Source organism: Diplotaxodon limnothrissa, linkage group LG3, assembly GCF_057381915.1.
Source record: "Diplotaxodon limnothrissa isolate DT_005_m linkage group LG3, D_limnothrissa_male_GT1.1, whole genome shotgun sequence".
NCBI lineage: Eukaryota > Metazoa > Chordata > Actinopteri > Cichliformes > Cichlidae > Diplotaxodon > Diplotaxodon limnothrissa.
In genome coordinates, this window is record NC_140598.1 from 24,349 (window position 1) to 38,811 (window position 14,463).

A 14,463-nucleotide genomic window follows, 5' to 3' on the forward strand; every position below is an offset into this window, starting at 1 on the left:
AGGCAAATGGTGGTCACACCAGATACTGACCGGTTCTGGGTCCCCAGACCCCCAATAGCGCAAAAAACTGCACATTCCAGGGTGGCCTTTTGTTGTGGGCAGTCTGAGGTACACCTGTGCACTACTCATGATGTCAGATCAGCATCCTGATGTGGCACACCTGTGAGGTGGGATGGATTATCTCAATATAGCAGATGTGCCCACTACCACACATTTGGACTGATTTGTGACCACTGTTTGGGAGGGATGGTTATATTGTGTATCTGGAATGAATTTTAGGTCTCTACGTCCATCCCATGGGGAATGGGAGCAGTAACAAAGGTGTTGCGTTTATATTTTTGTTGAGTGTACCTACAGCTACTATCTATAACATGAACACATAATGCAATTAGCAATGTCATATCGAACAAAATGTAATGATGATGGTGACACATGTTAGACAACAGAAAATAACACAGTGTTGCAGAAAACACAGATAAGCTTAACTTTATTTTACAACAAACATTTTAAAATATGGATTTTGAATAGAGATTCAGGGCAACCTGTAATGTTTTGAGACAGAGACTGTAAAGTTCTGCAGGCCACTTTAAATCCTGCCTGTGTTCGTGCAAATGATTCACACTGAAAGTATCTTAGTTTAGTATTATGTGAGCCACAAAGCAGCCTAATAGCTTAAAAAACAGTAAAAGTAAGTGAAAGTGTAATTCAGACTAAAGTCCAGCTGCAGATAAGGAATACCATTAAGTCAACAGTGTCTGAGTGTGTACTTCCCCGGTTAAAGTCCCTGTTTTCTTTCACCGTATGTTTCTTTGGGTTTTTTTTTAGATTTGCAGTCTGTGGTTGGGTAGATTTAAGATGAGTCATTGTTTTTCTATCCATGGTAGCTACCACTACTGAGGCTCAGGAAAAATGAAGAGGATAATTAAGAGGAACCATCAGTTCTGTCTCATCTAACTACACAGTATTATAATCATGCACTTATGTCTCAAACTAAGACAAAATGAGACAAAATTAGTTATGTGAGTCTTTAGATTATCAGTAAATTCTGGTGATAATTTGACACTCAGTGGAGCCATTTTTGGTTTGTGATGAGTGTTTTGTGATGGTCAGCTTCTGTTTTGTGAAATGCTTTTTCTAATTTAGAAGATCATGCAGAAATGTGCGCGTCCTTATCTGAGAGTGTCGCAAACTCGAGGTGAGAAGATAAACCTCGGATGGCCTGCGCGTTACCTATGTGCATCTCTCTTTTCAATGGCATCAAGTGAACCCATAATAAGCATTTCTATGTCTTAGACATCATATCCATTTCTAATGAGAGATTATTTTTTAAATGAGGGAAACCTGGTCTAACAAAACGCTTACAACAGAGCTAAAGGTTCATCACATGTGAGACGGTGGGACTCTCTGATAAGAACTGAAACACTGTGTGTAAACAGCTGAGACAAAACTATATATAAACACTCATTTATTCCATTTTAGTTTACAATGATTTTTAAAGTAATGTGGAATGATTCATGTTCATGAGCTGTTACAACCACAACCATTTATTTGTCTGTATATGGTTGGACTACAAGGCTTGTGTTGAGGGTCTTGGAATAAAAAGTGGAATAACATCAGCACAGCAAAACAAATAATGTTATTGTCTGCAGCTAAAATATATAGTGAACATGGTTTTATAATAATGCGCAAACACAACCTCACTCTGCAATATACGAGAAGCCAACAGCTGTCTTCATCCACGACCTCCGCCTTTACTCATCATCATTCACTTAATTGCTTAGGTTGGTTTAAATCAAACTCAGTTACAGGTTCAACTCCATTACATAAAAGTATGTTGACTTTGGATTTGGTGTGCAGTGCCACCTTAACAAAATGAGGAAACTAAGAGATTACAAAAAAAAAAGAAGTGCAAGAGTTAACGAGCTACTGCAGATTAACAGTTTCTGAAAGTCACGTGTTAAGAAATAGGACGATTAGATGAGCTGAGGGATCCATCTACTGCTCAATGAAGCCTCATCAGAAACAGTCTCAATGGAAGGATGGCTCTATTCTTAAGGAAGGGAAACAGGGAGAAAGACTGGCGTATGTCACATTACACAGGAACTGGATGGAAAATCAGTTGCAAATATTCATCAGCATGTGCAAACATATTATAGGTATGGAATTCAGGAAAGTACCATCAGAAGTTGATCCACTATGCAAATGTCTGATTGGCAGTGGCTTCATTTTTCACTATGACAACAAACTGCTAATGCAGTATGAAGCATCACAGGACTTCAGTCATGGATTAGCCTCCCCAGACCTCAACATTACTGAAACATCTTAACAGAGAATGGAATAAAAGGGAACCAACATCCAAGAAAAGAACTGCTCCTGAATACTTCTTTACAGAAAATACAAAAAAGCTTGACTAAGAGACTTAAGGCTGTGCTGAATAATAAAGGTGGACTGACTTACAGAGTCCTTAGTATCATATAAGCTCAGTTTTTGTCTTATATACTGCATTTCCATTTATATAACAAAATATATAGAAACGAGGGGTGGTTTAAGACGTCTTTAGAGTTATATTCATTATCTTTAAACAAACAAAGAAAGCACCATCCATTCGTCTTCACTCTGTATGAAAAACAGGGGAAAGGTCAAATTAAATGTAAAAGTTTGAAATTCCTTTCAAAATAAATCTAATCATAAACAAAATAAAAATAGAAAATTGTTTAAACACAATTTTCCATAAAGCTATCAATAGGAAATGTTCCAGTAAACTTGCCTTATCTTGTCTTGTCTTGTGTTTCTGTTTAACTTCTGCTGTTTTCCTTTCATGTGTCCACAGTTGACAGGTAACCCTATTGGAGCCGCCAATAGTAACCGGTGGCTTCTCAGCTTCAGTGTGTTGATGAGCACAGCCATTGTTACCACAGCTGCTGGTGGGGACCTGGAGTTGGTATACGCCGAGCTGTGAGAGGACAGAGATGGAGAACGGACATTTAACTATTTAACAGGAGATACGTTATGACTAATAGACGACTACTGTTTAAATGATGTCTTTGCAGCTCTTATGGCACACATTACACAACTTTTCTTCATGCCAACAAGACTGAGGTGCCCACATAGTTGACACATACAACTGATTATGATGCATATTTTACTATTCCTATTTTCACATATCTCCTTGGCTTTATTTGGGCTTTCTGTAGAGCAAGTATGTAAGAAGTACCTGAGCTAACTTAAATTTAGACGATATGAGGAAAAATGCCGCTTCCCAAAGTTTCCTACAAGTACCCAGTTTATATTTAGAGAACTGAAGGCTCTTTATCCTGACAACTATTCCCTGGTGGATCTCTGTCCTGTCACAGTAGCAAAGAACGTGTATCAGTATTATCAAAGCCACTTCCCTAACCAATTTTTAAAGCTATCTAGCAGATGGACTTAAGTGCCAGTAACCTCTGTCTGCTGTGTACAAAATGTTATATGATTAACCACACAGCAGATACTGCACTACAACAGTAGCAGCAGTTCAGGTTCAGTTTGGTTCAACGCCCTTTTGACCTATGAAACAGCAGAAAATGAAACATTTCAACACGCTTTTGTTAGCGTAAGCTACTCTGCTGTTTTTCATCATTTCACAGGTGAAATAAAATCATAGTACATTTACTTTGCTTCCTGTAGGAGTGATCATGTCCAGTCTGACTGAGACCATGTATTACTTATAAGGAAAGCCAACTTTGAGATTCCTAATCAGTCAGCTTTAGAAAAAAACTGTGTGAACCGGTTGGTGGGGAGATAATCTCACTCTTCTATATAAAGAGTCACCAGGCAGCAACTTCCAGATCTTCATTTGTGAACTCCCCCATCATCATTTCTTCACTCTTCAGCAGCTATGGCTTCACTTCGCGCCCTTCTGGGAGTGGTACTGTGCTCCCTCATGGTTTCTGCTTCTGAAATCCTACCTCAGGCGGACTTTGATTTACAGGGGGTGAGAGTCATCCATAATATTTTTTATTTTACCGCCCATCTGTTTTCATACAAATATCTCCGTCTTATGGAAAAGGGGTGCTGGAGCTTATCCAACAAGGATAGGCAGGGCACCCCCCAGACAGTTTAGCAGTCTTTACAGGAGGCTGACCTTTGCAAAATTTACTTCTATAATGACTTCACCATTTAAGTTACTTGGTTATTTTTCACCCTGGATTTTGCGTGATAATATTTATTTTGTCCATTGCTTTAAAAACAAACAAACAAAAAAACTATATAAATATAAAACAGAGTGTGAACAACAAAACATAAGCATTGCAAACTTTGATGTAAAATTCTGCAAATGTTTTCTCAAGATGTAGCATGAATAAAACTAATATACCTCAGTGTATTACAAATGCGCGCACACACACACACACACACACACACACACACACACACACACACACACACACACACACACACACACACACACAAAGTGTTACAATAAACAGCTCTTGTGCTTCTGTATAATTCTCAATTCTTTCCATTTGTGTGTCCACAGATTGCAGGTAAGTGGTACTTGACTGGAGTTTGCTCTAACTCCAAGTGGTTCGTCTGTCGCAAAGCCAGTATGAAGTCTGGCACGGCCACGGTTGAGCCAACTGAAGATGGGGGTTTTAAGGCGGCTTTCTCATTTCCTATGTGAGTGCGAGAGGACAGACAAAGCAAATACCATTTGGATAGCATTAAAATATTTACACTGATGATTAATGTTATGTCTTTGCACCTGTAGCGATAAGTGTTGGAAAATAGACATGGTGGCATCCAAGACTGACGTGCCTGGAAAATTCACATACAGCATTCCCTGTGAGTACGCCCACAAAGACAGGAAACATTTTAACCACCACGGTTAATGCTCCATCATCATCATCATTGAGTATTACTTTTTTTCCACATCTTTTCTTCTGCTGTTTCCCTTTTTGTCAGTCACGGGGTATGCGACTGAAATGCGTGTGGTCGATGGGAAGTCTGACGAGTACTCCTTGAATCATTACATCAACACCGGACGGAATGAAACCTTTGTTGAAAACAACTTATATGGTAAAGTTGCATTTAGCTGTGTTCAGTAAACTGTTAAGTAAAGTTGCAGCCACTGCAGCAGATTTACATCACGTGGTTTCACAGGACGTAGTCTGGACCTCAGCGCTGAGGTGAAGGAGAAGTTCAACCAGCTCTGCTTGCAGTCCGGCATCCTTCCTGAAAATATTGTTCATCTTCCTAAAACCGGTACTTTTACATTGGTGGTGAAGTTCTATATAAAAATAGCCTGAAATACAACTTGATGTGCACTGATTACCGTACACTTTCCATTTTTCCTTCTACAGAGGAGTGTCCGCAGGAGTGTTTTGCCTGACTGATCTGCTGCAAGATCGTCTCACCGACACTGCATAAAGATCTTACACCATCTCTTATGGAAATGTGACTGAGCAACATCTTGAGCAGTTTTTAACAATAAAAATGCAAAAATCTAGAATGTTTTTCTTCATTATTCATCCTTTATATGAAATAAACTGAAGAACATCCATAACAACACAACCAAAATTTCCCCCATTCACACGATTCTATCTCCACAACTGTGATCACCATTTTCGTTGTGAATTTGTAATAGTTTTAATGTTTTCTAGTATTGGACTGTTGAAAGATTAATAAATAATCATCAGATAGACCCATTATAAAAATAGTATTTGCTTCCATCTGATAGAGTTACCCTCAGCTCAAATAGCTGTGACATTAAAATGCTGTTTACATTCTAAGTGCCTCGTTCATGAACAGTGAATTTCACACACAAAACATTCATACTTTCATACCTGAATTTGTCCGTACAAGTGTAGGATTGTCTCAGAAATGATCAAACATTTGACTGTTAGATGGTTTTCCCTCCATAAGCCTGGTTACGCTGGAGGTTTCTTCCTGTTAAAGGGAGTTTTTCCTTCCCACTCTTGCCAAAGTGCTTGCTCATAGGGGGTCATATGATAGTTGGAGTTTTCTCTGTTTTCCCAGTATTGTTGTGCAGTCTTTACCTTACAATATAAAGCACCTTGAGGCAGCTGCTGTTTTGACTTGGTGCTATATAAATAACATTGAATTGAAATGATTTTTTTTCTTTTTTCTTTATTTGCTAGTTTAATTGAATAATATAAATAAATAAAATAAATAAATATATATATAGTATATACAAGACTGTATATGAACAAGTGAGAATACAAACAAGTGGGGATACGGTTGGAGCACAGTGATTTAGTCCTTAGAATATTATATACACTGTAAAAAAAAAAAAAACCTGCTGTTTTTACAGGAAAACGCTGGCAGCTGGGGTTACCAGGGACTTCCTGCAAAAAATGCTGCAGCACAGTAGATCGCTTTACAGATGCAATATGTAAATTGATTTACAGTGATTTAGTCCTTAGAATGTTGCACAGTTAAATGGAAAATATTTCACAGTTGAATGTTGTGTTTTCACAGTGATTTATCCCCCGATTGTATTTATTAATACAACAGCCCTGGCGTATGAGCTGTTTCTCAGTCTGTTTGTTTTGGCTTTAATGGTCCTGAACCACCTTCCTGATGGTAACAGCTGTGACAGGTGATGGGTGGGATGTGTCCTTCAGGATGCTGCAGGCTTTCCTGTGGCAGCAGGATCCCTACAGCACCTCCAGGGAGAGAAGAGCACAGCCAATGATCCTCTGTGCTGAAGATGTTTTTAAGACTACAGGCCTGTCTCAGGTTATCCTTCATATCATATATAATCTTCATCCATGAACAAAGTCTTCTTATTTTGCGGGTGTGAAGGTGGTTTATTGAATAAATGGCAAACGAAGACAAACTAAACTATACTGGAAAACAACTGAACTACAGCGCAGAAACCAGAACACGAACATGAAGGATGGGCGAGCAGAGGCAGACGATGGTAGACAGCAGGGAAACACACAGATGAAGCAGGGTTGAAACACAGATGGACCAGCAACTACAATGACAGAGGACACGACTTAAATACACAGAGAAACACAGGGGAATTACACACAGGTGGTGGACACAGCTGGGAATAATCAACAAGACAAGACAGAGGTAAAACTGAACACACTCACATGAGACGCAGACCTTCACAATAAAACAGGAACAAGAAACCATCACACTAAGACGCAGACTCGACAGAGAGAGAGACAGAAAATGACACCTGGAACTAAACTAAACCTTCAAAAACATGACAACTCAAAATACTGGGTCAAACTGACCCAGAACCGTGACATTATGTTCCACTAAAAGTATTTAATATCCATATCACATAATTATGGATTAATAGATTTAAGATATTAAAAACACACCGTATTTTAAAGAAAATACACTAAGAAACAGATTATATGCTTCTCGTGTTCCTTCTTCCTGATATTGCTGTCATTCGGAACCTCTACATCAATCACTACGGCCGTCTTCTCATGTTTGTCTACCACCACCATTTTGTCCGTCTGTATCTGGAAGTCCCACAGGATCTTAGCTCGGTCATTCTCCACCACCCTTGGGGGCATCTCCCATTTTGACCTCGGGACTTCCAGGTTATACTCGGCACAGATGTTCCTGTACACTATGCCGGCCACTTGGTTATGGCGTTCCATGTATGCCTTGCCTGCTAGCATCTTGCACCCTGCTGTTATGTGCTGGATTGTCTCTGGGGCATCTTTACACAGCCTGCACCTGGGGTCTTGCCTGGTATGATAGACCCCAGCCTCTATGGATCTTGTACTCAGAGCTTGTTCTTGTGCTGCCATGATTAGTGCCTCTGTGCTGTCTTTCAGTCCAGCTTTGTCCAGCCACTGGTAGGATTTCTGGATATCAGCCACCTCCTCTATCTGCCGGTGGTACATACCGTGCAGGGGCCTGTCCTTCCATGATGGTTCCTCGTCTCCCTCCTCTGTCTTGGGTTTCTGCTGCCTGAGGTATTCACTGAGCACTCGGTCAGTTGGGGCCATCTTCCCAATGTATTCTTGGATGTTCGTTGTCTCATCCTGGACTGTGGTGCTGACACACACCAGTCCCCGGCCCCCTTCCTTCCGCTTAGCATACAGCCTCAGGGTGCTGGACTTGGGGTGAAACTCTCCATGCATGGTAAGGAGCTTTCTTGTCTTTATGTCAGTGGCTTCTATCTCCTCCTTTGGCCATCCTATTACCCCATTCCACAGGCCACAATCCGGTTGTTCAGTCTGATGTCACTAGCCGTGTCTGGGTCTAAACTCCGCTGCAGGTCCATATATCAAACGATCACGATGGCATTACTGAGAGTTGAAAAACTGTCTAAAGTCTTTCATCTTTAATAAAATGATCAGCGTTCTGCTCTACCAGGTGTAACAATTGAGTTTAACATCCAGGCATCCATGAAAACGGAATTTATGACATTTAACGGAGTTAGAAGTTAGCAGGGAGTTAGCTCGCTAGCTTCTATCTAAATACAATATAGCATGTCCTGACTGTTTTGGAAACAAATTCAAACGTACAGCTCCGTTATCACTTCCAGCATAAATGAAGACAGAAAACTAAACAGCAGTGACGTTTGTAGGGTTACTGAAGTTTGGCTAGCTGGTATATAACGATGTGTGCTCCGCTAGCGACACAGCTATGTTAGCATAATATAAACAAGCTAACTTTTTTTTCCACTCGAAAAAAGTTAATGTGAGTGTTCTCGGTGGTCAGGAACAAATGTAATCGCATGGCAGGATGCTGTAAAAGGACCAAACTTCAGCCAGGAGAACAACTGAGATAATCCATCCACAATACGAGGGTTAGTCATTCATATACTGCTGCATGGGCTGGGCTGTAGTTACATCCTAAGGTTTTAAAAACTGAGCTTAAATAAATGATTAGCGGTAATAAAAGCCGAGGGAGGTCAACAGTGATCGCTGACTGTTTTAGGAGCTTTTTGAGATCAAATAGAAGAAAATACATAACATTAAGCATGTTAACAACACAAAAGCTATATTAAACGCAGACTACTTTAGACCCGGAAGTAGGATTCGTCGCGTCATCACTGAACAATGCGACGATGTGTTGCACTGCATGAGGCAAATGGTGGTCACACCAGATACTGACCGGTTCTGGGTCCCCAGACCCCCAATAGCGCAAAAAACTGCACATTCCAGGGTGGCCTTTTGTTGTGGGCAGTCTGAGGTACACCTGTGCACTACTCATGATGTCAGATCAGCATCCTGATGTGGCACACCTGTGAGGTGGGATGGATTATCTCAATATAGCAGATGTGCCCACTACCACACATTTGGACTGATTTGTGACCACTGTTTGGGAGGGATGGTTATATTGTGTATCTGGAATGAATTTTAGGTCTCTACGTCCATCCCATGGGGAATGGGAGCAGTAACAAAGGTGTTGCGTTTATATTTTTGTTGAGTGTACCTACAGCTACTATCTATAACATGAACACATAATGCAATTAGCAATGTCATATCGAACAAAATGTAATGATGATGGTGACACATGTTAGACAACAGAAAATAACACAGTGTTGCAGAAAACACAGATAAGCTTAACTTTATTTTACAACAAACATTTTAAAATATGGATTTTGAATAGAGATTCAGGGCAACCTGTAATGCCTGGAAGATGACAAGTCTGTCCATACCAGTCATACAGTATAAACTACACACCACACCCCAAAGGAATATATGCAATGCAAAACAAATACATGCAAATAGTAACACAGCACACAAAGAACCTACTCTTTACAACCCACAAAGTGAGGAGGGACCCAGTGTACATCTCCCCTACCAGGATCTTAGTCAAATCCCTGCTGGTGTCTGGCCTTGTATCAATAGTGTGGGGATGAACAAAAAGTATTTTACCAGCATAATATAATCTGCAGTATGATCATTGCTTTAACAATGTAACAGATAGCTTTAAGATGGCCTTAAGATGTTTATGATGATGTTAACTTTGTATTTCAGATGCAGTTATAACTATTTTATACATATTGCATATCTGTGCTTATTTGAGTTGATGTTCAGGTTCTTTAAAGGTCTTAAGCTTCACTGACGTGACTGTTCAGATGATCCATGTTGAGGGAAAACTAGAACATAGAAGGATTGCAATACATGCTTACAAAACACTTATATCAGGTCATTTTTATATTAAACTTTTAGTAGAGGTTCTTGGTTAAAACATTTATTTAGTAGAAGACATACACATAGTCTCAGTGAGCCTCTGGTCTGGTAAAAGGTCAGAAGTGCGAGAGGTGACATAGAGGCTGAGTGAGGTCAACACACACACACATTAGTTAGATTTATTTAGAGGAGAGAGGTTAGTCATGTCTGGTTGTAACTGCAAAATTGTCTCGGTAAAAGAGGAACCGTTCCTTGTTGTCTCGGCAAGAAAGAGGAACAAGACAAGAACTGAAAGGTAGACAGGAAGTGCCGGCCATGAAAATAGAAGATGATGTTCTTTCGAACTGTGTTAAAAGTCATTGTGGTGTTGATCTGATCTATGTATAAAATGTATCTGTGACGCATGAAGGGGCGTCAGTAATCAAACCCTGATGTTATAAAATAATTGTTTGTGCTTTTAGTAAGTTGAAGATCAATTGCTGTTTCTAGTGATCTTCCCACGCGTGAATTAAAATCATCGTTTGACTTCACCCGGCCGGACCAGTGTGGTTATTCTTCGATCACCTCTTGTACCCTTCCTCAATTTTTGAACCTTAACAATAGTTAAATTACAAAAATATCTAACAGTACTAAATATTCAAATAAATCAAAGTAGTATTGACATAAAGTATTGTAGTGTTATTGTAAAGTAGTTGCTGGTTTTCCAAGACTTTCTTATCATTGCTGACTTTTTTTTTTTTACAACAAACTTACCCACACACAAAAAAGAGCAGGCTTTAATAAATAATAACAACAACTTTAACTCATGGAATATCTTGTTCTGACGACCCTTAGAGGAGTTACTGTAAGGTATAGTGACTGATGCTTTCCCATTGTGGGTATTTTTCACAGTTTTTTTGTCGCAATGCTGTTGCAACTCAGACACTTTCCAAATGGTATTGGGTGTAAAAAGAAAAACTAAAGATACATTAAAAATATTAAAACTAAATCACAAAAATAAACTAAATAAATAGCTTTCCTTCCACACTTTCTGTTTTCGATATTTTTATCAATATTTTGATGAAATATTTTCATAATGAGGAATTGCTGTTACACAATTTGGGGAAGCACTGAAAGACAGTATAAATAGGTAATTGCGTGAAACGCTTTGTCTGTCATTATTTAAATAGTATGATAGCTGAAAACTTAGCTATCATACTCTGTATCTATTAATAATAGATACAGAGAAAAACCCAACAATCATATGACCCCCTATGAGCAAGCACTTTGGCGACAGTAAAAAGGAAAAACTTTTAACAGGAAGAAGCCTCCGGCAGAACCAGGCTCAGGGGGGGTGGCCATCTGCTCCTACCGGTTGGGGTGAAAGAAGGAAGACAGGATAAAGACATGCTGTGGAAGACGGTTTTCAGGGGACGGTTGGCAAATCTAATAATTAACCTTATGAACAAAATAAAGTTCAACATCAGTAACATAGCACCCACCCAGCTGTATAGAAACCCCGTCGTGCTAGCTAGCACCCAGTACGAAAAAGTCAGCATAACGAAAATAAACTCCAACTAAACTTGGTTTATGTCTGACCCAGATAGACTGCAGGTCATAACTTCTTACCTGAAGTTCAGCTCACCTGACACTCGGACGGGCGGCCGCTTCAGGTCTCTCCTCTTGCCTCACTTTTCCTCATCCACCTGCTGGCCTCCACCACTTGCTAATGTTACTGAATCTGTGGAAGCTCCGCGATAGCCACCACACAAAGTAATGAATAACGAGCCTATCTAAATCCCAGTAACGAGTAACGCGTTCCTGATTTTGGCATAATAGCTAGTTACCTTGCTCGTTACCACAATAATAACGTAGTTACTGTAACGCATTACTTAATCACCTGTTAGTCCCAACACTGGCCATCAGCCAAGAGCAATGCCGTATAGCTCCAGAGAAGGCTAATTAGATTATCTTTTTGCAATTAAACAGCTAAACAGGACAGGTTTCATGACAAACCAACCAAAGAAGTTATGTTGTATTGACAGAAAAGACAAAATTTGTTATCATTTTGCTGAAAAAAACATGACTGCGAAAAGTTTTTGGATAAAGTTTGCGTTCTTTATTCTTTAAGCACCGGTTCGAGCACCGTTTAAGCACAGGCACAGTTTCAAAAGTATCATTTTGGCACCGGTATCGGATAAAACCTACACAATACCCATCCCTACTCGTCAGAGGAGCTACTAAACAGTGTGGCTGAGAGCTCCTCGACGCTGGATCGTTGAGTGACTTCCCGTCAGGCAAGGTTAGTGCCAGTCTGCCATTAGGTTAAGTACTCATGGCTGCCTTTGTATGCGTGTTTCCCCTGGAGGAATTGTGGAGACCAGGAAGCAGCACACGGACGGTACACAGGGAACGGAGACAGAGCACGGGATAAGAGAGAAGACATGGAACAGGGGTCGGGATCGCACTGGGGGATTTATTGTTGTTTGGATCATTACACCACTGTAAATAAACGCACTGCCTTCATTACAAAGTCCTGCATTTTGGATCCTCATTCCTCACATCCCCACAGTCTGCCACGCAGACACTATAGTAATAGATACTACGGTGGCCCTGAGAGGCCAAACAGACTGCAACTTCAGAAAACACTTGCAAAAAGAAAAATGCTGCAACAAGGAAAACGCTGCAAAAAGAAAGATGCTGCACTGCAACTTCAAGAAAAACGCTGCACTGCAAAAAGAAAAATGCTACAAAAAGAAAAACGCTGCAAAAAGAAAAGCGCTGCAAAAGCACACAAAGCACAACGGAAATAGGAAAAAAAGACAACGGAAAGCTTCATTTCTAAGGCTACATTAAACATTATATTTGTTAGAATTACCTTTGAATGTATATTCCAGATATCTGTAGTATTATTAGAATCATGAGATTACAACACATTTACCTCTCCTCCACTTCTTTGAAGCGTGTCCTAGTCCTAGCCAAGAGCACCTGGCTGCAGCCACTGTGGAGCTCCACAGTAACCGGAAACACGTGACCTCCACACTAGCCGTAAACACGTAACTTCGGTTAAATCGACTTTGACAGCGAAAACTAAATTGCGTTTTTGTTACTATTGATGCTGCTGAGAAATAAAAATGGTTTTAAGTGGGGGGTTTTTAACACTCTGGGTTTGTTCAAAAAAATTCACCATCCCCTAAATTGTTCGTGGCCAAAAGTGACACTTGCTGTTTCGCTGATTTTTTTTTTTTTTTACAGTACATCGCGTTGTGCGTTCTGATTGCTGTAGACCATTGTCAATCAATCTAGTCCAGTGTCTCCTGTACAGGAGCGGTCCCTAATAGGCCCACGGACTGGTCCCGGTCCGTGAGTCTTTTGGTACCGTTCCGCGAGGGTTGATCCTCCGGTGTGAAATGTATGGTTGTAGTTGTGTGTCTTATTTTGAAAGAACTATTTACGCATTACCATAGCGACCAGAGAGCATTAAAAAGCAGAGAGGAGGATGTCACTGTCATTGTTGTTGGCGCACAGCTCAAGTCACGTTTATTATTATATTTACAAAATACCACAGTTTCTTTTTTTTAATTCTTTTGTTGTATTTATCCGCGACACCTTAAAGGTCATTCCCTAAAAATATTGTCTGACATTAAAGTGGTCTGTGGTGCAAAAAGGTTGGGGACTCCTGCTGTACAGTACAGAATGCGTTTAGCTTGTCGAATTTACATAAATCTTCGATCACTAGCAGTGTAACTCTGAAGTGCTGTACTGTATGTTTGGAAGTTTTCTCCCAAACAAACACAACAATGCCGACGAAACGTTTTGCACCCTCAAATGCACCTTTAGGTTTCATTCCATAATACTGGACTTATGTTTCTACGAAGGTTTGAACTCTAAGAGCGTTTAAACAAAAGAGAAAAGTGTGAAAATGTTCATGCCTGTCTGAGAAAAGTGTATAAAGCATGTAGTGAGGGGTTTTACAGTCTTAACATCTATAATAATTGTAAAAAATAAAGTTGGCTACTTCATGGATTTCACCTACCGCGAGTTATTTTTAGAATGTAACACCAGCGATAAACGAGGGGCTGCTGTATTATTAATAGTAGAGTCTGGGACATCTAATTGATTAACATCAACATTGATTATTATGCACTAATATTTTTGTTCAAGGAGAGCTAAAAATATAAAACTCTCTCAGCTTGTTTGTTGCCAAAAATGGCCACTTTTTGTGTATGTTCACAAAATGCTATAAAATGTAGATTTCTTAAAACATTTTTCTACTTTTAACGACGTGACTCTTTAAAATAGCACCAGTCCTTTTCATCAAAATCAAAACTGTATCTAAATGTTTTACTCTTTATAGCCAGTTAGG

The 14,463-nt window shown here is 39.8% G+C and overlaps 1 protein-coding gene across 1 annotated transcript; it reads left to right on the top strand.

Annotated features, from left to right (window-relative positions):
* Positions 1-3,692: 3,692 nt before the first annotated feature.
* LOC146634200 (lipocalin-like) lies at positions 3,693-5,488 on the top strand. The gene is made up of 6 exons (XM_085350417.1): positions 3,693-3,973; positions 4,517-4,656; positions 4,748-4,821; positions 4,942-5,055; positions 5,140-5,241; positions 5,340-5,488. Exons 1-6 carry the CDS (start codon positions 3,878-3,880, stop codon positions 5,366-5,368), a joined length of 555 nt encoding a protein of 184 aa, XP_085206543.1. The 5' UTR covers positions 3,693-3,877; the 3' UTR covers positions 5,369-5,488.
* Positions 5,489-14,463: the final 8,975 nt, after the last annotated feature.